General features: G+C 43.5%; 1 protein-coding gene across 10 annotated transcripts in view; it reads right to left on the bottom strand.

Moving 5' to 3' along the window:
• The window catches only part of CTBP1 (C-terminal binding protein 1), a 496,367-nt gene that overhangs the window by 71,626 nt on the left and 397,011 nt on the right, over positions 1–27,730 (bottom strand). Inside the window, exons 1-2 of one of the 10 annotated variants that reach the window (XM_069744911.1) lie at positions 20,914–21,043; positions 19,715–19,997 (exon numbers count right to left, since the gene is read on the bottom strand). The exons of 7 other annotated variants lie outside the window; for them this stretch is intronic. In XM_069744911.1, the coding sequence (XP_069601012.1) occupies positions 19,715–19,754 (40 nt within the window). In that variant the 5' untranslated portion in view covers positions 19,755–19,997; positions 20,914–21,043. Of the gene's footprint in view, positions 1–19,714; positions 19,998–20,518; positions 20,841–20,913; positions 21,055–27,730 lie in introns of those variants that run through there. 2 more of the 10 variants (XM_069744912.1, XM_069744914.1) reach the window with 2 other exon arrangements.

The raw sequence follows: 27,730 nt of genomic DNA, 5'->3' as shown, positions 1-27,730 counted from the left end.
ATTCACTGGAATTGCCCGACTGGTCAAAAGCCATTTTCTGGGTTGATGCGAGTTTGACCTGCGGTGACTTTTTGGCATTTCCCTATTAGAATGTTTAATCTGGCCAATGGACAAGTGTGGCAACCATTGACATCGCCACATTTACCGGAACAGAAGCTAAACTACAATACTAGAGACAATATGTACCTGCTCACAGCTGCATGCTCAATTCTGCATTGTTTCGATAGTGGAAGCATGCCAAGAATACCATTTAAAGAGTTCTTGGAGAACCGACTACTATTGGTATCAATGGAGGGCTAAAGTACAACAGTCTGAACACTTCAGAATTGGCATGGCAGTGTCCTTACTCTTCCTCTTACATAGGGGAAATTAACATGGGGCATTCTGTAATTCAACATGCCCAATCCTTTGTTCTTATGGGAGAAACACCTTTTAAACACTCCTTTTTTTATAGTGCAGTTCAAAAATCGGTAGTTCTACAAATACTGTACTCCAGCGCATTGTAAAAGGACCCAAACCCTGTCAGTGGAAGCCTTTTTACAAAACATAACCCACGAATTGGATGAGATCAACAAACCCATTCTGCATAGATCTACTTCCATACAATTTCAAAATTTGGACGTTTCAAAATTAAGCCAAATTTTTTACCACTATTTTTTTGACCCACTATGGCTGTTGCCAAATTACAGTTAAGACAGAAGGACCACATGATCTTGGGCAAAGTCAGGCCAACTTCTCTATAATGCTGTATAGGCACCCCATCCTATGGCACAGCCAGACACTAAGGGCTACAGGTCAGGAGTCACTCATGACTTGCAGCCACTATAAAAGTCCAAGCAGAAGAGAATGTGGCCATTTTTAGTAGAGTGGACAGGAGAGCACTTAGAGACATTATCTGAGATGTTAGCTGTATGCTAAGGCAGTGTTCCCCAACTCCGGTCCACAAGAGCCAACAACAGGTCATGTTTTCAGGATTTCCTTAGTATTGCACAGGTCATTGAATGCTTGCCTGTCCAGATGATGCATTTATCACCTGTGCAATACTAAGGAAATCCTGAAAACATGACCTGTTGGTGGCTCTTGAGGACCGGACTTGGGGAACACTGCTGTAAGGCGTCACTGAGCTCCTTATAATGAAATTAATTATCTTTTACTCAGACTCTTGACCCACCCCCCATACACAATAGACTGTTGGCCATCAGATATCTCTCCGGACCCCATATTCTGGAGCCTCGCGTGTTCGTTATGACAAGCTCTCATTTTGCATTTGACCGAGTCAGTCGCACCCAATACCGCCAATTATATTTTCTCTGTTTAAAATTAGTGGTGTTCAAATCTGGTAGTTAAAAAACAGAGAAAATACAAGTGGCGGTATTGGGTGCAGCAGTCAGACGCTGCACAATTAGTATTAAAAGGGGGGAAAAAAAAAATAAAAAAAATAGTGTTTATGACAACTACCAGAATTAAACACCACAAATTTTAGCTTAAGTCTTACAAAATTTGTCACAACACTAATTTTATTTTATTTTTTTTAACAGAAGTCTGACTGTCGTACCCAATATTGCATTTTCTCTGTCACTAGCGAAGTTAAATCGCAAGAAGGCATCTTTAATCTCGACTTTTTTTTTATTAATTCTAAAATGTGTAAAAACTCCAAAAGTACAGTTTGGCATCACCATTTAGCCTTAGCAATACCAAAGTGACAACATATACACTACAATAGTCACGCTTTCTGATATCTACGGACCAGGATACACTCAGATCCAATATACGGATTTAACCACACGACTCCTTTCAAGGCTGCAGCGTTCTCCACTAGTGATAACGTAAACGAGCAGCTAACATTTTTCCAGCCAATTTGGCCTGAGAAACAAATCACAGCATGCTGCCGATGCATCTGAGAATCGGATCACACTCACCCGCGCAAACCTATGGGTGCTTGGCAAACAATGGACTGCACTTGGATGACATCCAAGTGCAGTGCAATTACCAAAGACGTCGGCAATGGAAGAGACTTGTCTCAATCTCAGTTTGAGAAGAGTGTCATTTGCAAAATCAACCCCAATTCTCTCGGCCTTATTCTGTATTGAGAACCATAGAGGGACAAATCTCCATACTACTTCTGGTGTGAACTCCTACCACACCTTGAGAGGCACAGAGTCCTTTTGCTGCCATTAGACATTAGCTCAGAACAAGTAGGTAGTATATGTCACTGATCTATATGAAGCAGCTTTAGAAGGTCTTTACTACTTGTGATGGGTTTCTCCCTGTCAGCTCTTACAAGCAGAAGGCAAGGGAGGATGAAGCTGCATCACAATAGAAACCAGACTACATAGCCTGCACACAGCATTGTCTCACCTCTTTAGATAGATAAGAACCCATTTATATGTGCAAGGCAGAAATATCTTCAGCTACGTGGGACACAGATTTTCAAGGATGGTGGTGTTCAAGACCTCACGAGCTCTGAGATCTCATTTGGTCTGGGTAGTTGTCAACTTTAAGAGATCACAAAAGATGAATGAATGAATTCATTCAATTTCTAAAAAGTGTTTTCTAATCTAACTAAAAGTATTTTTCTCCAAAAAACCCTTGCAATTGGGTATCATTAAATTTTGCACACCTGATTTTTTACATGCTCTATAATTTAGCAGTGTGCAGGAAAACAATTAGCCGAGAATCTGTTGCCAGTTCCCTCTCACAATGTGCTTACTGTGGTTTAGAAAATCTGCTAGAAAAAAAAAAAAAAAAGAAAAAATTTGAGCTGAACTTTGATGTGGTCATAAGCCAGCTCAGTAACGCCGATACCGCAGAGGTTAGTGCACAATCTGGAGCTTGGCCGAGTTATTGGACTGCAAACTCGAATCTTCAGGAGCACACCTCCCCAAAGAACCCAGGAAGTGGTCCACAAGAACAAGCAACAACCCATTTAACTATAGGAAAAAATATAAGTGGCTATTTTTTGGGTTGGCATTGTTTTAAACATTTCTGCCCATGTATGTGGTATTCCCAAAAGGAAAGCCCAACAAAAGACTGATCAAATAGGGGTTTAGTTTAATTTTCTGCAAAACACTAGTAGAAGTTAACCACAAAAGCACTGAAATGCTGGCCCTGGAAAAAATCATCTATATCTTATCCAATTTGGTGCCTACTGGGCGCAGCCGAATTGGACGACGACCAGAGACTAAGCCCAGGTGGCTTGACGAACCCATGTGCTTCTGAGTGGACATCGCCAAGTGGCCCTCTACCATTTATTACCCAAAAAACTGGAATGCAATCGGATGTAAAACTCAAACACTAAATGCTGCATTAGACAAACACTCTATGGAGTTTTGCTTTCAACTACAATACTCACAAAATTTAGGGATATTTGGCATTCGGGTTAAATTTCAGCATGAACCTAAACTGCTCTCCAACCTTTTCAGGTGAACTTATCGGGACCTTCTCTAAACTTTTGATTGCATATGTCCAACGTTTCAGTATTTTTTGCACAACTTGCGGTTCTCCAATACAGAGCTTTAAAAAAAAAAAACACACGGAACTAGTCACCAGGTTTGCCCCATATGAGATATGGCCACCACCTCTTTCAGCCCTCATATACAGCATGCCAATATGTGGTGTTTATGCCCCCAATCTGGTCGGCAACAAATGAAAACCGCCTATTATTATACTCGCCTGCGGATTCGAAAGAAGGGAGGCGCAGGGTCAGCAAGCCAAACCCATTTCTTTTGTTGCAGGCCGTATTGGTGGGCAGATCTATAGTGCATAAGAATGCTCTATATGAGGGTTGAAAGGTGGAGGCCACATCTCATATGGGGCAAACCTTGAGACCGGTTCCCTTTAATGGTAAAATTCAAAAACAGGAGTTTGATCCATTAATTGCCCAATAAATTTCAGGGTTCAATTATAGTTTGCATTTAACAGTCCTCATGTTGTTCACATTTTGACACCATGAGACCAAGACGACACCTAATAATTGATCAACAGTACATCGCCATTGAGAGGCTTCCAACAGGATGTTCTCAGACGGAAGTGACCACCACGCAATCAGCAGGTTGCAACAGAGGGAGACTGAACAGTGTCACAGAAAGACAAGTGAATGTTTTTTTGGCCACATCCCAAACCGATAACCACTTCATTGTGAGCAATGCCCTTTGGCACCAGATTAATGCCACGACTCAAGGCAGTTAAGGGAGATGTGTTGCACCCAAGTGTCACGTCAGACTATTCAAGACAGTTTAGATCAGTGTGGTCGGCCTGCTAGACAACCTACAAGGGTACCTGACCACACCACCAGGCACAGGAGTTATCGGGCATGGGCCACAGAGCATCTACATTGGACGAGGGACCAGTGGGCCTCCGTGCTGTTCACAGATAGCCATCATTTCTGGTCAATGTGAATAGACTGCCAAACAATGTTGGAGAAGTCATGGAAAGTGCCATGCATCAGCCACTTGTCACCCAAAGAGCCTTTGGTGGTGGCACTTGTGTGGGCAGGTGTGTCTAGTCAATAAAGAACTGCCCTACACTTTGTGAATGGTACAGTAACAAGCCAATACCACATGAATAACAGTAATCCAGTCATTGTTCCTCTGCACGAACACAGGCCTAATTTCAACTTCATGGACAACAATGCTCCAGCTCATCGAGGACGCATCATTAGGGACGCATCATTGCAGACTGCGTTACCTCAAATGGAGTGGCCTGCACCTTCTCCAGACCTGAATCCCATAGAAAACCTATCAACCAAGTCACCGTGTAAAGGCTCGTAACTATACCCCAGAACCTCGAGGGCCACCCTTCAAGAAGAGTGAGATGCCATGCCTTAGCAGCCCATAATTCGTCTTGTGAAAAGCATGAGATGTCATTGTCAAGCTGTAATTGACAGAAGGCCATATGTCAAGTTATTGAGACTAACTTTGTGGGGGAGGGGAGCATACCCACCACTGTTGGCTTTGTTTCAATAAATTGTTTTAGATGAGGAAATGACTATTGAAAGCTTCTACTTAAATGCCCTACTCATGATAAAATATCAGTGTAGTGTGAACTTTACGCATTCGATAAATTTCCCCGAAAGCCAAAAATCCCTAATTCTAAGAAAGTTTTCACAACTACAACCCAGAGTCGACTCATTAACCTTCGTCCGGTTGAGTAGGTACAATTGTAACTATTCAGTTTTAAAATTGCAATAACTTTTTTTCGAAAAGCCGTAGAGGGCTGAAATTTCGTGACATCTCTGCAGTTTTGGTCCAGAATATATTGGCCAAATTTCAATAAAATATATATGAAGGTACAATTGTACCTCTGCAGCCTGTTAACATTGTAAAATTATGTAGCCTGACAAAGGTTAAAAAAAAAAAAAGAAAGTAAATAATGGAGACTGAATACAACATGGATTAAAAGTAGTGTCAGAAGTCTACCAACACAAACAGGTAGAGAAAAAAAAACTCACTAGGCTTCAAAAGAAAGCCAAAAGAAACAAGCTACTGAGGACCGAATTTACCTCCAGTGGTCCCTTAACCAACTTGAGTAAGATTTGTGGCGAGGTACACATCACTTTTCAGATGCTCCCCTGCAAGTAGAACACACAGGAGAGGAGAGCCTGGAATACGGATTTCCCCCCACTGTCAATCTGTGAAGGAACTTACAGTTTCAGCTCTCCAGCACCCCCTTACCCTCAGGTCCGTCAGGAAACTGCACCTAGGATAAGCAGTCGCCGAAGAAGGTGCCCTGTCGTGTATTGGTTATTGGGGAACTCTGCAGTGAGGGCGGTATGTATATCTATCTATCTTGTCTCAGGCCGGGAATAGATCTATAAACCTCCGGTCCGTCACTGCCAGAATGCCCCAATAACACCAGAATGGTATGCTGCCACCAATTCCTTGTTAGATATAAGCCTGGTCCATTAACATGCTTATATCGGTTCAGAAACCAGCCCCAGGTAGCATATACGGCAAGTACTAGCCGGACTCACGGATGTGGGAAATCAGGTTTCGAGAGGAGTAGCTTAAAATAAATTGATATTTTAATTGCCGAAAGGTGCACTAGATACTACAAATATATACAGAGTAATATACAGATATTACAGCCAGAAGTACAGATAAAAGTAGGGTACAGGTTTGGGATAGCAGTTGGCTGTATGTATCACGTTACCGTTCCGTATAACTTGTGGATGGAGGGAGGTTCTCATCCATAGGCACCTTCTTAGTTTCTGGTCCGTCTCCACATGTGCCATGGCTTCCACGGCAGAAAAATGACAAAAAGGCTAAAAAAGGTAATTCCCGATATCTAGGACTGGTCATAACTTCCTGGGGGGAGGGGGGATGACATCTCAACGAGTTTGTTGGGGCTGGACCCATCTGGAGAGTCCAAACTTTGAGACTGGCTGTCCAGAACCTCTTAGCCAACCAATAACTCGGTATCCGGGAGAGCTAGAGAAAGGAGACACTGGTGTGTGCGGAGGGCTCTCAGCAATCTAGTGGTATATCAGACATAACCCTGAGATGCACGGTACTCATTCATCTCTAGATGTCGGTGCCCAAGTGTCTAGAGCTTTGCCTTGCACAAAAGACAGCAGGAGGTCCCAGCTCTGCTCCTCCTTGCGTTCATTAAACACGTGGCCTCCAATTCTCTGGCCATATGGGAAAGTCCTGTTCTTTTGGGAATGGTGTACTTATCTCAAGGGTGGGGGGGCTACTTCAGGAGTGGGATGGGAGATCTCTGGATAATTTTTTTTCGGGCCTCAATTAATAAATCCAAAATGGAGTCTCCCTCGTCCCTCACAGCCCCTAAAGCATGAATGCTTCAGGAGCGTGATTCCAGCATCCCTCATCAAGACTGGTGTGAAAGACGCCGTCTTGAAGAATTGGGGACAATGTGCAGACAAATATGCCACTTGGAGAATATCCGAGAAGTTGCATAAGCAAATGGCTCTGAAGCCAAAAACCGGTTTATGCAAAAACAAAATTCTAATTGAAAAAAAATAAAAAAAAAAAATATGTGTGTAGCCCCTAAAGCTAGTAATTAACCGTTTATTTCCTAAGGGCAGCGTATAAATAATAGCAGGGTGGAGGAGGTAGAGCGAGAACAAGGATATTTATTTTTTTTTTTTTTTTTTTATAAAGCTAGACTAAATTGGGATTAAGAGAAAAAAAAAAAGTCAGCACGTCTGAGAGGGCTGGCCAAAGGGGTAAGTGGAATAGGCCACCAATGCTGACCATACACAGAAGCCCATTTCACCAAAGCCCACCAATGCTGACCATACAAAGAAGCCTATTTCACCAAAGCAGGAGGAATTGTGCATTATAAAGAGCTATTGGGCTGCAACAGGGGCAAAATACGGTTCTTGCAAAGGGGTCTCTACCTACACAAGATAAACGTTCAGCCGATGGTTCTGGCAGATCGCCCTCTCTAGATTCGCTCCCTACACAAGTGATGGGAATGGCCATGGCTTTCGAGTTTTTAATGGAGAGATAAGAAAAAGCCGCCACTGCCAGACCCGATGCTGTCGATATGTTAACTGCCCTATTTTTCTCTGCCCCAACATTACCTGATGTGTAGGTGAGGGGAATGGTCTTGAATTTCCCCATACAGAAATTCATCTGGTGTTTATGGAGGCCTTAAAAAGGGGGTGTTCCCATTCTAAGATCCTACCCATTATGTAGTAGGTGTAATATTAGCAAATACCTCCAATTAGACATGTAGTCTAGGTTTCCTGATTCACGGTCGCTTACCTCATGTGCAGGGCATTGCAGTAGCCATGGTTACGGCCACAAAAGGTCACTCTAAGAGTGGTCATAACCATGGATGCCCAAGCTGCGGCAATGCCCTGCACATGAGGTAAGTGACAGCTTTCTTGATTCATCTATAATATAATGCTAGGAGCGTCACTCTGACTGAAGCCTTTATAGACTAGGCAAGCGTGATGCGCCCGCGCAGTCTGGACGCCACAGAGCTACGCATCTGGCCGTAGCATAGCTACCGGGGGGGGCAGAGGGGGACATCACCCCGATGCTCAGAGGGGGCCACCCGGAGCTACGATGCTGTAATGCCGATACAGTTACATTCTGTAGCAGAGCAGGGAGAATTAATCTCCCTGCTCTGCCGCCCGGCCACTAAGGGAGGGGGGGGGGGGGGGGTTAGTGGACAGGGGGGGCCGGTGCCAGCAGTGGGCCCCCCCTCCTGTCATCGCTTGGTCAGCGTTATCAGCATCCAGCTGACTGCATTGATGAGGGAAGGAGGGCTACGCTCCTCCCATCATCCCCCTGTCAGTGTGTGACGTCACCGACGCCGATAGGGGCCACAATGTCACTGCTTGGCGCCCGTGGTCCGGAGGTGAGCAGGAGCAGCGCAGGAACCAGGAAGAAGAGGTGAGTATATTGTTTTTCTTTATGGGGGCTGCCTTATATTACAGGGTCTGCCTGTGGGGAGGGGGTGCTGCCTTATACTACAGGGTCTGCCTACAGGGGCTGCCTTATGCTAAAGAGTTGACAGAATGGGGGTGCAGGATGGAAGCAGCACATGACAGAATGGGGGCGCAGGATGGGAGCACATGAGTGGATGAGGGCACAGGAAGAGAGTAGCGCATGACAAGATGGAGGTTCACAGAACAGGATGAGGGCACAGGATGGGGGCTGCACATGACAGGAAGGGGGCGCAGGACAAGATTAGGGCGCAGGATGGAAGCATCACTAAAGAGAAAACAGAAAAAAAACAAGAAAAAAAAACAAAGAAAAACAAAACAAAATTGGCAGTAACTGTCAAACTCAAAACGCTCAGAAGAGCATGTAAAAAAAACCAGAACAACCATTCAACATGTAAGCACATATACATACCGTACATTTATGTCTATATGAATGGTGAACTGTTGTCATGGCAACAGGGAAAAATATTCAGGACAAAACGCTAAGGAAAGTGACCTAGCAACCCTCCGAGTTACCGTTGCTGTTATGAAAGCCCTTAATCTGAAAAGCTGGTGTGGAAGGAGTCTAAACGGAATCAATGATCATGCAGAGGTACAGGGCTTTTGTGAGGGGTGAAGGGGTTAGTCCTCCAAAAACGTCCGAGTTCCCCTGAGTGCTAAAAAAAAAATAAAAAAAATAAATAAAAATCTTCGCTGTTAAATCCAGTGATCCACTGCCGCAGTGATGTCCTGTCCATTATTCACAGGAGTGTTATCACCACTGAGGCCAGCGACCGGCTGCAGCAGTCACAAAAAGGTGAAAAGTCATCACTGCGGAAGTAGATGGCTCCACTGGGATGTCTGATGATTCAATTATTTAATTAACATTCCCTACTCCTTCAAAATTTTACATTATTTTAAAGGAATCAGATTTTAGACCTGATGAGGCTGGTGTACTTGGAGCAAAAAAAAAGACCCATGTATAATTTTTAGCATTTTATAACCAGTGACAAGTGCTGAATTCGAGGGAATTCATTTTCTGCCCACCTAGTCAGGTTGCCAGTTGCAGCTTGCACTGAGCAGTGTGAGAACTCAGGAGCAGCAGGGAGGAGGAACACTGAGGAAAGGTCAATTGGGCTGGTGGGAGGAGATTCAGCAGCGAGGACAATTCAATCATTTTAGGTGAGCTGAGGGGAACTGACAAAAAAAAAAAAGTTTCACAACCAATAAGTATCAAGAACAAGATCGCTTTAAAAACTTAATCAGTTCGTATTGAAAAATCTTTAGTAGTCTAGACCAGGGGTGTCAAACTGCATTCCTTGAGGGCTGAAAAACAGGTCATGTTTTCAGGATTACCTTGTACTGCATAGGTGATGGTGATTAAATTATCACCTGTGCAGTACAAGGAAATCCTGAAAACATGACTTGTTTGCAGCCCTCGAGGAATGCAGTTTGACACCCCTGGTCTAGACCATTGGCAATTTAGGGCTATTAAGATTTACAGAATCCTACAAATGTAGGTTTTAATTTTCATATCCAACATTATATTTTTGGTATCCTGTGCAGAGTCCAAAAAATAGCGACCTAGGCCCATACGAGTCACAAGCAGCATGAGAAGGCACAGGAAATCTTAAGTATTCAACCCCACTATAAACTTTCACTAAGCCTTCCTTGAAGGAGCCTACAACTTCCTCCCAAAGGACAACTCTACTCAATTCAGCCACATTCAATTCAAGGATCCAAAGTAGCAGTCTATAATTTAGCAACCCAACAGGCTTTACTCAAAAAAAAAAAAAAAAAAAAAAAAAGTCTGTTGGCTATCTTTGGCCAGCTTTACAGGCGGTGCTCCTTGGGGGGAAACAAGTATGCAAATTAAAACATTACTTGGCACTAGAGAAGGCCTCTTTGTGGAGTAGACTTCACTTGCATGCCTTTATCCCACAGAACACTGCCTTTAAGTCTCCGTACACCAGATGTCTCGCCACCTTTGTATGAAGTAGCTACAAACCTGAATGCCATGGAGGAGAAACAGATTCTCGTTTTGAGACATCTTGCAGTTGTGAGACGGTCTTCCAGGAAACGATCCTGGGTAAAACACCGGAGGAGGGTAGCCGATTATAGGCGATACTGGAGAGACAGTTCTTTTCCATTTGGAGGAGAGTTCAATTGCGTGCCCATCTCAGGGAGCTTTGGCTCCAAGACTCCATACATCTGGATCACCACATTAAGAATCCAAAGCGGTCAAAATGCTTTACCATTTATTTCCATTCGGCAGCAATTTCATTCAAGAAATTTGCAACACACTTCTTAGTGTTTGGCCTACTGGATCATTTGGCTTCGATCACCAAAAAGGGCCGACCCTTGGATCCCAAGTGATTAATAACAGTTGAGTCGCGATGTGGTAAAACTACCGCCAACCTGCTGCTAGAAAGTAATCGCAACGCTGAAGATTTTACCTTCTGGGTGACAACAGTTTTGGTCACACTGACAAATAGCATAATTTTACATCAAACGAAAGCCAAGTCAGAGTGCAAGTGGAAGACGACTCCTCTCCTCGTGCCAGCTTTTTTGGCCCACAACCCATCTCTAAGGCCCAATGTCTCAGCTTAAGTTTATTTTGAGGGGTACATTGCTAGCAAAAAATAAAGCAAAAAAAACCCTTAAAACATCAATGTGGTGCCAACAATGGAAGATCACAGCGCACGTTAGAAGCTTTCCCGACTGCCCTTTACAAAAAGCCTTCACACCAGATCTACCGCTGACATTTCCAAGCGTCACCACTGTCTTGATTGCTTTTTCTTCTTATTTATCACACTTTAACTTCCCTAGAAATTGTTCAAACCAAGTAGAAGATGTGCAAATCACACATTGAATTCCAATTAACCTTCGGCTGAGCTCCGGTTGCCTATACTGTGGAGGCAACAATCGTTCCGCAGGCTGTGCCATTTATACGGCTATGTAGTCTATTCAGTATGGTGACCCCAAGTGTAAGGAGGCACAGCAGGCAGCAATGCCATGCAGTCACATTAAAGAAATTTTGCTCTGTGAACGGGATAGGTACAAAGACCTCTACTGCTGCAGTCTTCTACGTAACTAGAGCCCAACCTCTAGGAGGAGACAATAAAATGGATTTAAGCCAAAACCGGTGATTTATTGGCTTATGGCTCTTACTGGACCCAACAGCTTTTCTGTATCTGAGCATGTTCTAGATGCCTTCATTTGTGAGTTCCTCCCAAGTCCTTTAGAAGAAATCTATAAAAGCTTAACTCCAGGAGGGTAAAAATGGGTTAACCAAGCAGGAGGAATTCGAGACCGTTTCCTTCGTGCGACATCAGAGGAGTTTGCTCGCAGGCAGAGGAGCGCGGAGCACAAAAATCAGTGGTCACGTCACATCCAGCCATCTTCAAATCAAGGAGTATTATGTAACTGGGCGCTCGCAGCAAAGGACAAGTCATTGGAGATGGAAACGTCACATCAATGCCATGTATTGTGATGTACAAAAGAATATTTTGGGTTGTTTTTTTTTTTTTTTTTGATTGCCCTTCTAAAGCAAAGGCAACACACAACACAATGTCAACCAAACAGAAAACAGAATATCAGGGGGAGAAAAAGGCAAAACATTAGCACATTATGCCCATGGGATACCTTTATACACTTAAATCATGCAAGATGCCCCTAAGGCAAATAAAAAAAAAAAAGAACATACTAGAAGACCATAAATACAGCCTCTGACCTCCATTACTCAGATTTCCCTCACAGGTCATATATAATGGGTGACAGCTTTAGCGTCATGGGTAAAATCCTTTATTAGTTGCCTTTTTTTTTTATTTTTAATAAAAAGGTTGTGATCAGGGCTGTGGACTCGGAGTCAGGGTTTGGCTTCCCAACTCCACAGCCATGGTTGTGATAACAGGGGTCTTACAGATTGGACCCCCAGCAATTCAAAGAACGGGGCTCTAAAAAAACAAAAAAACAACTTACTTTTGAATGAAACGGGAGGTGTACATACTTAACCTCTGCTCCATTCATGGTCTATGGAACTGCTGGGAGTAGTTTGACACTTGTTCAGCTTTTTCTGGTAGTTCCAGGTAAAATAGTGGTCAATCATGCACGCATCTGCTGCAGTCAAGATGGTGTCCGGCAGAACCCAATCCTTGGGATTTTAAAGGAGTTAGATCCCAAGTCATCAAGTTAGCTCCTAACGTATAACTTCCTATGGGAATAACCCTTTAGGTATCATGTGAAAGATATTACAAGCGAAAATATTTTGATTAAAAAAACCCTCGAACAAACTCAAAGGTCTTCCACTGACCACACAGCCTCCAAGGAAGCTCCCAGAAAAACGGCCAAGAGAAAAATGGAGACTGGCCATCTAATCTCATGACCTAATAAAATAGCTATGCTGATGCTTGGCCTCGAGCTCTGTCTCCATCACAGCCAAAATTTACACAACAAATAAGGAACAAAAAAAAAAAAACAATATTCAGAACTCAACCATTACTGATCAGCGACAGTGCTCAGATAAGGTTATCCAAGTATGCTCAGGTGCTAACCAAGTGACTTTGGTGTGCCGAAGTTATAGGTTTGAGTTCCCGCGGCTGCATATGTTGCAGCTGTCGAAAAACAGCGAGACATGCCGCTGTGGTTACTCGAACATATGTTTCGAGCACGCCAGAGACGCCATGTTCGCATGTAAGCATGCTCTGAGAAAACCTTAACCAAGCATTTTCGTAAGTGTAGGGACAATGTCAAACAAGGCTTCGGTGCCCAACTATCTCTCTGCTCATATAGATTGTAATGCTAAGCAGGGGACCACATTACATCTTTACAGCTGAGCCTACATCTTTAAAAAAAAAAAAAATCCACCTTAGTGCTTTCTAATTAATGGTGCTTGACAACCTGCAGCATGATGAGGTTCCTCAAGAAAACAACTTTCCAAAAAAAAAAAATATATGACTCCACAAGTAGACTACAAACCTTTACTTTAATGATGGGCTGGTGTGGACTCCTTACAAGGGTTATCAACTGCTAGATCCGATAACATGACTCCAGACACTCAAGTATTACATGATGATCATGGAAGCGAATAGTCCAACATGTATTATGGGTTGGCCTGACCAAGGGGAGGACCAAATTGTCCACAGTCTGGTGGTACCTCATCTGAAGGCTTTTTCTTCTAAATCTGGCAACCTGTATTTCCAGAGGGTCACAAGACTAATGCCACCATTTCTGGATAAAGCCAGGTAGATACTATTTGGAGTCAGGAATGTCATCAGCTGCATTATGGAGGTTGCGAAGAATGAATTGTTGACTTTAGAGTTTCAAAGTCTAGATGAGCCAAGTGACAACCCCAAGACTCAACAAGCTTTCCAAGAACCACAAAGACCAGTGATTAAATCATCACTTTCCCAAGTTGTTACGCCCCGCTTCCTCTAGCACCAATCCTGTTTTGGCGTTTTTTCACTGCGGCACAGCGCTTGCCACAGCCCAGGGTGGAACACTATGGGTTTATACAAAAGCGGTGGCTCTCTCGCGCCGGTATGCAATTATGGACGATTTTTTCTAATTCCTCCCCAAGGCAATTCTTGGAGTACAGAGGAGCGAGGCAATTATTGATTCGTCTGATGCCTCAAACAAGGTTCTCAACCAGTTTGCTGCTATATATTGGAGCTTGCCATGCAGCCATTATCGGGGTGCACCAGCGTTATGAAATCTGAAGGTATAAAAATGCTATGCAGCCACTCTGGTGGCAACAGAGGGAACTAATCCCATGCTCCACTAAAGAAAGCTCATGTTTTGCATAGGACTGCAAGATGTTATCATACAAGAATCTGGTAATCACCTCTACACCTCATTTATTACCAGGTCTGCCCCACATTGTAGCCGAGACATAAGGGAAAAACGTACACTGCATCCTCTCCGCTCGGAGCCGCGGCAGGCCTGCTATTCCCAAGGTCATGCATCTATTCCCTGGGCTCCTCATTGTTCTAAATAAGGATGTAATAGCGCCTGCAAGACATCAATTGGACGGTATCCTAACCCTTACCCATTCAGAAGGGTCCACGGGGGACGCGAAGCCCTGAATATTCTGCAGATGCGATAACTGGTATTAGTTCACTTTCCACCAGTCAACCATGAGGAAAAAAAAAAAAAAAAAAAAAAAAAAAATCAAAAAAAAAAAAAAAAAATCACATTTTTCTCTTTATAGTGTTTGTAATTTTCTTAAATTTGTAAAGGCATCCATAGGTTTGGTAGGTAAAAAAAAAAAAAAAAAAAAAAAAAAAAGTTTGTCACAAGACACTGCGCAACATTTTAAAAACCACAAATGAGATGGCGCCACGCTCAATGGGATTGCGCCACAAGCAAAGGGTTTCACAAATTGACACGTGACCCTCGTCGTTAACCCCCCTTACACCACTACCTTTGTACAGATGGCTCACCGGAAGGGATTTCCTATAGCCGCAGAAGACGGTGGGGGGGAGGGAGGGAAGCCGCGTCTTTAGAGTTGACAGCTGCATCTCAAGAAGCCCAAAGACGCCATAATCGGATTTTAAAAATGGGATGATGAGCCGACAGTCTTAGGAAATGAGAGGAAGGCTAAACTATACGCTAGTGCTGCATATTTGTTGGAGAGGAGAATTGCTCAAGATGCAATTCCCATGGTGGAGGAGGTTACCATCGGAAATACTTCCTTTATGAACCAATAGCGTTCTATATTAGAAAATTGACCCCAAGGTTCAAAATGGGTGTGTTACACTGATTTAAAGGAGCAGTTATACAAACACCGAAAAAAGATGCGCGAGCCACGGTCCAGACGCCCCATTATGGCAAAAATTTGCTTTAGGTTGTACTTGACCACACTTTCTCCCTTTCACCACTATGAATGCAGATGAGATACGGCCTCATCCGTCTATAAGTGTACACTTTAGCGAATGGGTGTGGTCCTCAAAGAAAGACACCCAAATAGAAAAGATGGCCACCCCCACTAATAAAAAAACAAACACTGCTCTTTCCTGAGAGTGTGCCTCCTTCCTAGGACAGAGCGGCACGTGAACAAAAGTTAACCTACAGATTTAGAACAGAAGCATTACAAAAAAAAATAAATATATCATATATAAAAAAAAAAAAAAAAAAAAAAAAAAAAAAAGTTATGGCAACTGACAGGTCCTCATTAAGGAAAGCTCTTCATAATAATAATAATAATGTTTATTTTTATATAGCGCTAACATATTCCGCAGCGCTTTACACACATTATCATTGCTGTCCCCATTGGGGCTCACAATCTAAATTCCCTGTTAGTATGTCTTTGGAATGTGGGAGGAAACCGGAGAACCCGGAGGAAACCCACACAAACACGGAGAGAACATACAAACTCTTTGCAGATGTTGTCCTTAGTGGGGCTTAACCCAGGACTCCAGCGCTGCAAGGCTGCTGTGCTAACCACCGAGCCACCATAGCTTCCTACACGGGCACCATAGGGACACCGTGCAGTGTGGGTTGACCGTAAAATCTAAACCAGCACACCTCACCTTTAGCTAAGGCTTAAACCCTCACATACATGCACACTCCGTCTGACTGCCCACTCCCTTTTGCCCATTAAACACTCATGCATGCACAGAGTCCTACAATGGTGGCTTATGTAACATGGGAATAACTGGATCAGATTCTGAATGGTTTCCCACAATGTCATCCAAGGTTGGACTGGCCCACCAGAGACATGGAGATTCCTCCGGTGGGCCCTGGCTTCTTCAGGAGAGCTCATAGTGCAAACCTTGCAGCTGCTAGGTTGAGAAAGGTGGGCCCTGAGAATCAAATCCTCTGGTGGGCCCAATGTTCTTCAGTCTGACATATCATCCGTAGGAAAAGCCCCCCACACACAAAAAGGATGGTCACCTGGTGGGATCAGTCGACATTAATATGTATGGGAGCCTATAGGTACTCCATATTACAGGAAATGGGGCGTACTTGCGTTATAACCTCACGTTGCCAAAACGTATCTGGTTACGTAGAGTCCTCCATACATTTGTGGCTGGATGGTTCTAGAGGGAGAATCACGCCTCCCACCCAATTATAAAAATCATAGTCCTCCTTTCTTCAAGGACCCTTTCACTACCAATCAGAGCTCAGCTTTCATTTTTTTCAACAGCTGGGATAAACTGAAAGCTGCATTATGATTGGGGCAGATGCTGGAAACAATGAAACCAAATTCCTTTCTATTGCTTCACTTTACATCCTGTATTTTGGGAAGAGCCTGGACTGACTAGATCATACCGAACTTGCCACGCACCTCACAATGGCCCAAAGGTATGATTTTCTTTTATTTGACCATTTCAGCAGTGAAAGCGTTAATATGGGAGCCATTAAAGTCTCCAGATTGTAACCTGTGGCGATCTGCACCCATGTATAATGGAGCGGAAGGATCAGCAGGACCCTGGTTCAGTGGTCACGCCGGTAGTCCGAGGCCACTGGCCCATGAATCTCCTATCTGCCATCTCTTGTGATCAGTAGGCCCAGCGATTCACACAATGGGGGAGGGGTGGTCACAGCGAGACCACCAATCACCAGAGGGGTCCCGGTTGCCAACAGGTGGGAGCTTTGCAGCGCTCTGGTCATCTGGCTACCAACATGGCCACCGGACCAGGATTCTGAAAATTACAGCCATGGGGTGAATGCCATGTCGCTGAACGTGCTTTCGCGAATACAAGCGCTAATATTATGCCATCAGTGTTTCATCCCAATTTTTTTTAATTATTTTTAAATTCTTAGTTGCTAGACAATTTGCATACAAGGGGGTAAGGGGGGGGGGGGACAAAAAAAATAAAAAAGAAACCTTGGATTTAAGTGGACTAAGACTGGATAAATGTTGGATCCAGCGCACCATTAACCTGCGTACCTCCTCCACTTGACACTGTAAAAGTTTGGGTTTGTTTTTTCTGTTCCTCCTCTGTTAGATAGTTATGTCCCCAAATATATAGAAAGGTAGAAGCCTTCCCCTTTAACTGGGCGCATACCACAAGACTCCTGTGGGTGCAGCTTTATTTGGATCGGTCTTTTTCCCCTGATGCTGGCCAAACACACACAAAGAAGTTGTGGCATACGCCCAGATGGTTGAAGGAATAATTTTCAGCTTTATTTCGGGGAGGCAGAACTTTACAACTGCATGGCACAGTAATAAGGAAATTTATTTTTATTTATTTTTTTTAAACATCAGTGATTGGCAATCAGGATCATGGGGTGCATTAAAAGAGGTCTGGACACAGATGAGAGCATTATACTGCCTCTGTACAAATCACTGGTTAACCGCACATGGAGGACGGTGTACAGTTTTGGGCACCGCGCAGGAAGGATATAATGGAACTAGAGCGAATACAAAAAAAAAACAACAAAATTAATAAAGGGGATTGGGGGGGGGGGGGGGACTACAATGACCAGAGAGACTATCAAAATTAGGATTATTTAGTCTAGAAAAAAAAAAAAATTAAAAAAAAATGGACTGAGGGACAATCTAATGACCATGTTATGTAACTATGATTTAAGCTCTTAAAATTAAGAGGAAAGTTTTGCTTAAATGATTCTCTCCCTAAGGGGGGTCCTGCTGAAGTCACCTGACCGCTGCAGTCAATCACTGGCTGCATCAGTATTGCAGCTGGTGTAGACCATGGAGCAGCATCCATTGGATCTAGGTGGGGTCTGATTCGTATGTGTTTATCAGATCAAAGCACCTAAAAAAATAAAATAAAATAAAAATATATGAGAATCACACAGATTCCACCTGGATCCTGCTCCATGGTCTACACCAGCTGCAATACCGATGCAGCCAGTGATTGACTGCAGCGGTCAGGTGATTTTGGAAGGACATAATTTTGATTTTTCCCTACCATACGATCTTTAAAGTCACGTGATCACTGCAGCCAGGAACTGGTGGAACGTAGCTTCCTTTTCCTGTGTTGGCGGCAGTGCAGCATGCTGAATACAGGTGGGTGTTAGGCGACTACCAATTAAATTTTTTTTGTTTTTTTTTGCCAACGCACCCAGAATCCCAGAATAAGGTTATATGAAATTTTTCAGTGTGGAAAAACTGCTGCATTGCAAAGTGTGAAATGTGCATCAAATTATGAAGTCTGCCTCCTGTAGGCCGATTATTTTTCTCATTTATATGGTTAAAAAAAACACAAAAAAAAAAACAATTTGACTGCCACGGCTACCTGGGTAATGGGAGGACGGAGAATACACTTCTGTATGGACCATGCAGAACACAGTTGGCGCAGCCTTTAGAACAGGAAGGAACTGACACAAGAAAACAAACGATAAGCACCAACAATCTCCTGCAACCATCACTATTGCAAAACAGCAAGAATGCGAACTACAACTTCCAGCACGAACTGATCAGAACTGCACCTTCATGAACAGTCGCACACAGGAGGGACCGATGAGCCCCTTACAGAATACACAAGCCAAAACCGCAATGTTCAGTTCCTCGAAAGAAGGAGAGAGCGGCCACTTGTTTATTAGGATACTCAAAAAAAAAAAAAAAAATTATATATATATATATATATATATATATATATATATATATATATATATATATATATATATATATTTTTTACATAATCAGATTAAGCATTGTGGGTTACAATCTTATTTGTCGCCGTCAAACATAAAAACAGGTTTGACACCCTGAATTCTTCCGAGTCTCCACCCTACAGAATAAACCTTCCGCAGAGATCTAGAAGGAGCGGTGGACCTCTTTATATGCTAATAAGGCAGGAAGCCTTGTGGTCGATACATGATCAGCCATTGTTCCCAGACCGGGGACAGGGCAAAAACATTAAACAGATGCAGATATATCCATTAAAAAAAAAAAAAAATAATAAATTGCATATACAAGTCAAACTTGCATAATACAAAAACAAACAAAAAAATATATATATAAAAAAAATTCATAAAGACTTTTTTGAATGACAATGACAATGTATTTTGCAGTAAGGTCGACCATAACCTTAATAGAGCCGACTGCTGCACAGAACAATGCCTCTAAAAATCAGGAAACGCAAGCCTAATCGGAACGGTAGGGAGCAAGCGACCCCGCAGTCACCCCCTTAATATTAAAAAGCTGCTAGCTCCCCCCAAGCCTTCAGTGAGCCGAAGGAGTGACATATGGCAAGCTCTATAGGGTGCAAAAAAGAAATGGAAACAAAACCAAGACCACAGTGTTCTCCAAGCCAGAACCCCCCACCTCCCCAATAAACCCCCTCTTGGTTATAAAGGGGTCAATACACATACCCCCCTCGAAGAGTAGGTTTTAACGTAACTTACATTTTTCTGACGCCAAGGGGAAAAAGTTCCAGGCGTGCATTCTAAGCACCAAATAACCACTAGAAGCAATTTCCTTCCGACGAACTTCAAGCCACAGGGTTTTTTTTTTTTTATATCTTTAAATGCCAAAAGAATAAAAAAACCACAAAAAAAAAAAAAAAAAATAGTTTTTCCTCGTCCAAGTCTCAAAATATATCCCAGCGATACTCTCGTAGTAGATCCTACGGCAGACAAGGATTCCTCTCAATCAACGCAGGACCAAGTGGAACCTCCATCACAGATCCTTATAAAAAAAAAATATATATATATAAAAGTAACAAAAATGAAAAAAAAAAAGGAATATTTTGCATTTGGGTGTATGTTTGTGAATCTTCGCTGTCTCCCGGCACGAGCTGCGACAAATTACGTTTTTTTATTTGCTGATCCTAGCAATTATTTCCCCCCCCCCACCCACCCTTTCGAAACGAACAGATTTTATTTCCTCTTGGAAAGTTCTTTCCGGGAAAGGAAAGAAAAAAAAAAAAAACATAGCCACACACTTTTTCAGTTGGGATTATGATCTCAACTTAATGCGGTTGTAGTGCCAAGGGGTGGGGGGAACAAAGAAGAAGAATTAGAAGGAGGGTAAAGAGTAAGCCAGTTACAAAAAAAAAAAAAAAAATCTGGGATTCGAAACCAACATGTGTCAATTGTACTGGAACCACACACTATTTAACCCCTTTCCTACCAGGACCTCCGACTGGCAAAACTATAAAAGCAATTCATATAAAAAAAAATAAAAAAAAATTAAAAATACATCGTTACCTGCGATCCATAGGAGGTCCCAAAAAAAAAAAATAAAAAAAAAATAAAGTTTTAAATTCTGATATTCATGCGGCCAGAAATCATATCCATGCAAATGCAACAAAAAATATATATATATATAAAAACAAAAATAAATCACGTGACTGCTAAAAAAAAATAAAAAATTTAAAAATTAAGTGTGAAGGCAGCGATGCAGCTAGAATTGGTCCGGCGGCTGTCACGGCCCCGCACATCGCGCCATCAGCAGCGCTGGGATATTAATAATCCCTTTATTCTGCAGCCAATCTCTCACTGACACACAAAAGCCGGAGAGGAATGAAGCAAGGACAGAGGTGGGAAGGGGGGGATGGGACAACAAGGAAATAACAATGAGATGAGCTTTAATGTGGCATTACCTAGAGGCAACCCCTTGTTTAGCAAGTGAGAACTTCCCATTGAGGTGTGGGGTGTCCAGCCTTTCTAAAAATGACAGATATGGAGAATTAATCCCAAGCATATGGCCGCCACTTCAATTTTTCCCAGAAGTAAAAAAAAAAAAAAAAAAAAAAAAAAAAGACACAGGCGCACACTGCCCAAATGTGACCGTCTCTGCAAGAGTGGGAGAGGCGGGAGGGGAGGAGACGCTTCTGCAAGAGGAAAAGAAAAAATATGATGTTTCTAAGCTGCAGCAGAGGGAAGGGCCAGGCGGGAGGGAGGCAAAAATACAAAATGTCACAGGATACAGATGTACAAGGTGGAGAATGATTGTACGCATTTTATAGAAAAAAAAATAATAATTTAACCATATTGACATTGTAAAAATGCAGTTTCCTGTATTGGGTTAAACTGAGGGATGGGGGTATAGAGAGAAGTGTAGGGAGGGAGAAAATAGAAAGAAGGCTAGGAAGGGGGAAAATAGAAAGAAGGCTAGGAAGGGGGGAATAGAGAAGGCTAGGTTAGGGGGAAAAATAGAGAAGGCTAGGAAGTGGGAAAAATAAGAGTGAAGGCTAGGAAGGGGGTAAAATAGAGAGAAGGCTAGGAAGGGGGGATAGAGAAGGCTAGGGAGGGGGGAAAATAGAAGGCTAGGGAGGGGAAAAATAGAGAGGCTAGGAAAGGGGAAAAAGAGAGAAGGCTAGGAAGGGGGGAAAAAGAAGGCTAGGAAGGGGGTAAAATAGAGAGAAGGCTATGGAGGGGGAAAAAGAGAGAAGGCTAGGAAAGGGGAAAAATAGAGAGAAGGCTAGGAAAGGGGAAAAAGAGAAGGCTAGGAAGGGGGAAAAATAGAAGGCTAGGGAGGGGGAAATAGAGAAGGCTAGGGAGGGGAAAAAGAGAGAAGGCTAGGAAAGGGGAAAAAGAAGGCTAGGAAAGGGGAAAAATAGAGAGAAGGCTAGGAAGGGGGAAAAAGAGAGAAGGCTAGGGAGGGGGAAAAATAGAAGGCTAGGAAGGGGGAAAATAGAGAAGGCTAGGAAGGGGAAAATAGAGAGAAGGCTAGGAAGGGGGGGATAGAGAAGGCTAGGAAGGGGGGGAATAGAGAGAAGGCTAGGGAAGGGGAAAATAGAGAGGCTAGGGAGGGAGGAAAATAGAAGGCTAGGAAGGGGGGAATAGAGAAGGCAAGGGAGGGAAAATGGAGAGAAGGCTAGGGAGGGGGGAAATAGAGAGAAGGCTAGGAAGGGGGGGAATAGAGAGAAGGCTAGTGAGGGGAAAAACAGAGAAGGCTAGGAAGGGGAAAATAGAGAGAAGGCTAGGGAGGGGGAAGAAAAAAAAATAGACAATTGCTGAAGCATCAGTTTATCCTCCATCCTTCTAACAAGTCACATGACCAAAAGCCATTTGTGTAAACTAGTTTGCAGCTTCTAGGCCAGATTAGACACCTCCATGGTGGGATGTACAGTGAATATTGGGATCTATGCAATAAATATCCTGAATCCAATAGTATTGTGAGGACACTAGCCATTAGAAGAAAAAAAAAAGCAATGGCATTACAGGCAATGGGCCCCACTGAAAATCTTCATGATCATTAGGCCATTTGCAGTTATTTATAGAGAACTTTCCATCAAGAGACTCTTGATGCTCCCTTGAGAAATTACGGAAATATCCACGCGAAACGCGCGTTGGGGTTGGAACCACCCGGTTTTTATGCGCTGCATTGTATTCCTTCATTGGGTAAGATGGCTTTTACTCACTTGATTGAATGTTTGAGTTGTTAGTTCAGCGTTTTTGGTCAGTTTATACATGATTGGGTCACTGTAACCCGATTAGCCATTAGCATTTCTTTTGATGGTTCTATACTGACCTGCGCTGTATATCCTACATTTATATATTACCAATGCTCAATCTTGCGGACATCACCCTGTTGAATATAGTCAATCCACTGTCCATGTTGCCTGTGTCCATTTTTAAACAGTTTTTAAAAGTGTGATTTTTTTTTCTGTTCAATAAAAAATACAAGCTTTTTAAACCAATACTCCGCATTTTTCTCCTTTTCTAAATGTTGTATATTGGAGTGGTTCTTTAAATGAGATCAGATAGCACCGATCTGGCGCAACGTCTCATTGACCATTATGGCACTCGGGATCTAGACACACCCCTTTTCTTTTTTGTTAAAATATTCAGATAAATTGCCTTATATAGCCCCCATGCATTGCACTATATTGCAGACTGTAGAATGATCCCTTGACGAAGCTTGGTACAAAACGCGCGTCGGGAGCTTTTTTTCATGGACTAGCGAGACTTTTGCCACTGTGCCTCATTATACCCATACTTATGAGCTTATGCCCTTTAGGATATGTAACTTGGATCATAACTTCTATGCATGAACCTTTTTTTGATGCCTTCACATTGGTATCCGTTTAATACTTAGAATGAAAAAGGTGAATAATAATATATACCATGAAAAGTTACGTTTTGGACAGCATAATACAGATTTCCAAAAAGTAGACATATCAACCTCTCAGCTACGAGAGTTGTGTCTTCTACACTGCGCAAAAAAGAAAAAAAAAAAAAAGGGGAACTCTAAAATAACACATCCCAAGTAACAAAGATATTCTAGTCTCAAATCTTTGATCTTTTATATATTTTTTTGTTCTCAACGCATTCCACTATAATGAATACTGTAAATCAAAATTAATATCCCATGGGAGGTCTGGATTTGGAACTATGCTCAAAATCAAAGTGGAAAAATTACAGGCTGATCCAACTTCAGTGGAAATGCCTCATGACAAGGAAAAGATGCTCAGTAGTGTGTGTGGCCACCACGTGCCTGTATGACCTCCCTAAAATGCCTGGAAATGCTCCTGATGAGGCGACGGATGGTCCGAGATTTCCTCCCAGATCTAGATTAAAGCATCAGTCAATTCCTGGATAGGCTGTGGTGTTGGTAGATGGAGCGAGACATGATGTCCCAGATGCGTTCAATCGGATTCACGTCTGGTGAACGGGTGGGCCTGTCCATACCACCAATGCCTTCATCATGGAGGAACTGCTGACGCACTTCAGCCACATGAGGCCAAAGTCCCAACATACAGTCTCACAATGGGTCTGAGGATCTCATCTCGGTACCTAATGGCAGTCAGGCTACCTCTGGCGAGCTGTGCAGCCCTCCAAAGAAATGCCACCCCACACCATTACTGACCCACTGCCAAACCGGTCATGATGAAAGATGTTGCATGCTGCAGAATATTCTTCACATAGACTCCTGGCTGTCACGTACCCAGTGTGATCCTGCTCTCATCCGTAAAAAAAACAGGGCGCCAATGCCAAATCTGCTACTCTTGATGTTCTCTGGCAAATGCCAATCGCCCTGCATGGTGTTGGGCTATAAGCTCAACACCCACTTCTGGACATCGGGTCCTCATACCACCCTCATGGAGTGTTTGACAGTTTGAGCAAATACTGTACATGGATGTCAGTGGCCTGCTGGATGTAATTTTGCATTGCTCCTCCTTGCACAATGTAGGAGGTAGAGGTGCTGCTGGGTTGTTGCCCTCCTATGGCCCCCTCCACATCTCCTGGTGTACTGGCCTGTCTCCTGATATCTGTTCCATGCTTTGGACACTACGCTGACAGATACAGCAAACCTTCTTGCCACAGCTCGCATTGATGAGCCATCCTGGATGAGCTGCACTAGCTGAGCAATTCCTGTGGGTTGTAGACACCGCCTCATGCTACTGTGCAGTACCTCTAGAGGTGAGAGCAATGACAATTTAAAAGTAACCAAAACAGTCAGAAAAGGATGAACACAGAAATGGTCTGTGGTCACCCCCTGCAGAATCATTCCTTTATAGGGGTTGTCTTGCCAATTGCCTGTATTTTTGCATAACAGCAGAGAACTTGATTCACAATCCATGTTGCTCCTTCATAACTGGACAGGTCGATTTCACAGAAGTGTGATTGACTTAAGAGTTAAACAAAAAGCAATTTATTTTTTTTTGAGCAGTGCATGTTAACTTTTTATTTAAACTTTTAAGAGTATGAATTTTTAGACATCTTTGTGCCTTGCACTTATCCATCGTGAAAATAGAGTGGGTGGGCCAAAAAATCCACATAAAAATAGCAAAACAGATGAATATGCAAGTTTATCAAAGGCTGTAGAATGAGTTAACAGAGTATCCATCAGCAAGTTCCTTGCGACAGGGAGTTGGTAGCTTAAACTTTCTGAGCTGTTCTCAGCTTACGTAGGACAATAGACCACGTCTAAAATTGAATTAAAGGTATAAAAAAATAAAAATAAAATTAGCAAAAAATTGGGGTGCCGTAAAATATGCGTTTGGGTTTCAATAAAAATGTTGCACTTTTTTTTTACCCACAAATGAGGATAACCATAACTTTTTTCAAAGCTGTAAATGCTTAAAGGGATAATCACTAATATAATTATGATTTGCATTTGGTTTCATAGAGTAGGAGAAAAAAAAAAGTGTGGGCAGGGACACAAAGCAAAGATTTTGTCTGGTTTCTCCCTATGATAGTTAGCTGGCGTGGTCAGCTGACTTCAATAACAGAACTGTATGCAAGCGGCATCTATTAAAGGAACAATCAGGCCTAAATAAAGGCGGATACCAGAAGGCCTAATAACGGCTCATCGCAGCACCAAATCCCCCAGCCACCCCCATAGATACATGGTCTCCAGGAAGTCAGACATGAATAACTGCATTATGTGGCTCCGCATAAAAGTTTCAAAGCAGATTTTCATTTTACAGCACTTCCTGCCGCCAGTAATGGCTTCTCATCCCGGAGCTGAACTCTTAATGCAAGATCACAACTCAATTATTTATAAAGGAAATTCGCCAACTTGGTCGAAATTTAAATAAAAAAAATAATTCTCCCTAGTTCTGCAGCGGTACACCCTCCATTCTTACAGATCCGTTAGATTTGCCAATCAGGACTCTAGAAAAGTTGGGTGGCTGCTCCCATAAGAGCCCGGTTCAGGCTAGTAATGCAGCAGGAGACAGTGTTGCAGTCACCGGGCCCACTTACATGGTTTCCTTGGCTACTTTTGTGAGGACGGCATGGGGGGCATTAAAATATAGGGTACATAGAGCCACTTTTTGTGGGGCATTACCACCATGTGCAGAACTGAGGGGCATAGAGATCGATCATCCATTGGGGCACCAGGAAATTACTTCTGATGGCGCAACACTTTTTCCCCCCACCTGAGGCATTGGGGGAATTACTTATAGGGCACTTGTGGCATTACTTGAAAGTTAAAGGGGACACTTAAGGTAAATAATTCCCCTTTAAAGTTATGCCAATATGAGTGGAGGGCACATTCTAGGGCACTAATTTTCTGGGGGGTAATTTTATCATCTAGAGGGCAGAAGACGCGCATTACTATGTAAGGAGCACAATGGCGGCAGCGTGCGGGGCACCAAAGAGCACAATGGCGGCAGCGTGCGGGGCAGCAAGGAGCACAATGGCAGCAGCGTGCGGGGCAGCAAGGAGCACAATGGCGGCAGCGTGCGGGGCAGCAAGGAGCACAATGGCGGCAGCGTGCGGGGCAGCAAGGAGCACAATGGCGGCAGCGTGCGGGGCAGCAAGGAGCACAATGGCGGCAGCGTGCAAGGCAGCAAGGAGCACAATGGCGGCAGCGTGCGGGGCAGCAAGGAGCACAATGGCGGCAGCGTGCGGGGCAGCAAGGAGCACAATGGCGGCAGCGTGCGGGGCAGCAAGGAGCACAATGGCGGCAGCGTGCGGGGCAGCAAGGAGCACAATGGCGGCAGCGTGCGGGGCAGCAAGGAGCACAATGGCGGCAGCGTGCGGGGCAGCAAGGAGCACAATGGCGGCAGCGTGCGGGGCAGCAAGGAGCACAATGGCGGCAGCGTGCAGGGCAGCAAAGGAGCACAATGGCGGCAGCGTGCGGGGCAGCAAGGAGCACAATGGCGGCAGCATGCGGGGCAGCAAGGAGCACAATGGCGGCAGCATGCGGGGCAGCAAGGAGCACAATGGCGGCAGCGTGCAGGCACAATGGAGCACTTTTTTGCACCACACAGCAGGGGCAGTAATAGGGAGCACTATTGCAGAAACCAGCGATGCAGGATGAGGAATTTGTACCCATCTATTCCAACCTGCACAGAGATGGAAATTTGGGAAGTCAAGGTTATCTGATCTTTGCAGACTACTTGTGGATGAGTAGTCATGGCGGTCTGGGCTAAGTGGAAAAGTGAAGGAACTACAATACCCAGATAGATTAGCGTAATTAGGATTATTTAGTCTAGAAAAAACACTGAGGGGCGATCTAATAACCATGTATAAGTATATAAGGGGACAATACAAATATCTCGCTGAGGATCTGTTTATACCAAGGAAGGTGACGGGCACAAGGGGGCATTCTTTGCGTCTGGAGGAGAGAAGGTTTTTCCACCAACATAGAAGAGGATTCTTTACTGTTAGGGCAGTGAGAATCTGGAATTGCTTGCCTGAGGAGGTGGTGATGGCGAACTCAGTTGAGGGGTTCAAGAGAGGCCTGGATGTCTTCCTGGAGCAGAACAATATTGTATCATACAATTATTAGGTTCTGTAGAAGGACGTAGATCTGGGGATTTATTATGATGGAATATAGGCTGAACTGGATGGACAAATGTCTTTTTTCGGCCTTACTAACTATGTTACTATGTTACTATGTAACTGGAGCATCTATAGTCTCATTCTGCAGGACTGGCATCTAGCACTATACTGGCACCATACGGCGACATCAGTCTTAATTGCAACTTCTCAATTAACAGCATGGTCATCTGCTGAGGT

This window comes from Ranitomeya imitator, chromosome 1 (genome assembly GCF_032444005.1).
Source record: "Ranitomeya imitator isolate aRanImi1 chromosome 1, aRanImi1.pri, whole genome shotgun sequence".
NCBI lineage: Eukaryota > Metazoa > Chordata > Amphibia > Anura > Dendrobatidae > Ranitomeya > Ranitomeya imitator.
Note: the sequence above shows the minus strand (reverse complement) of the source record. Positions and strands in the feature narration are given on the sequence as shown.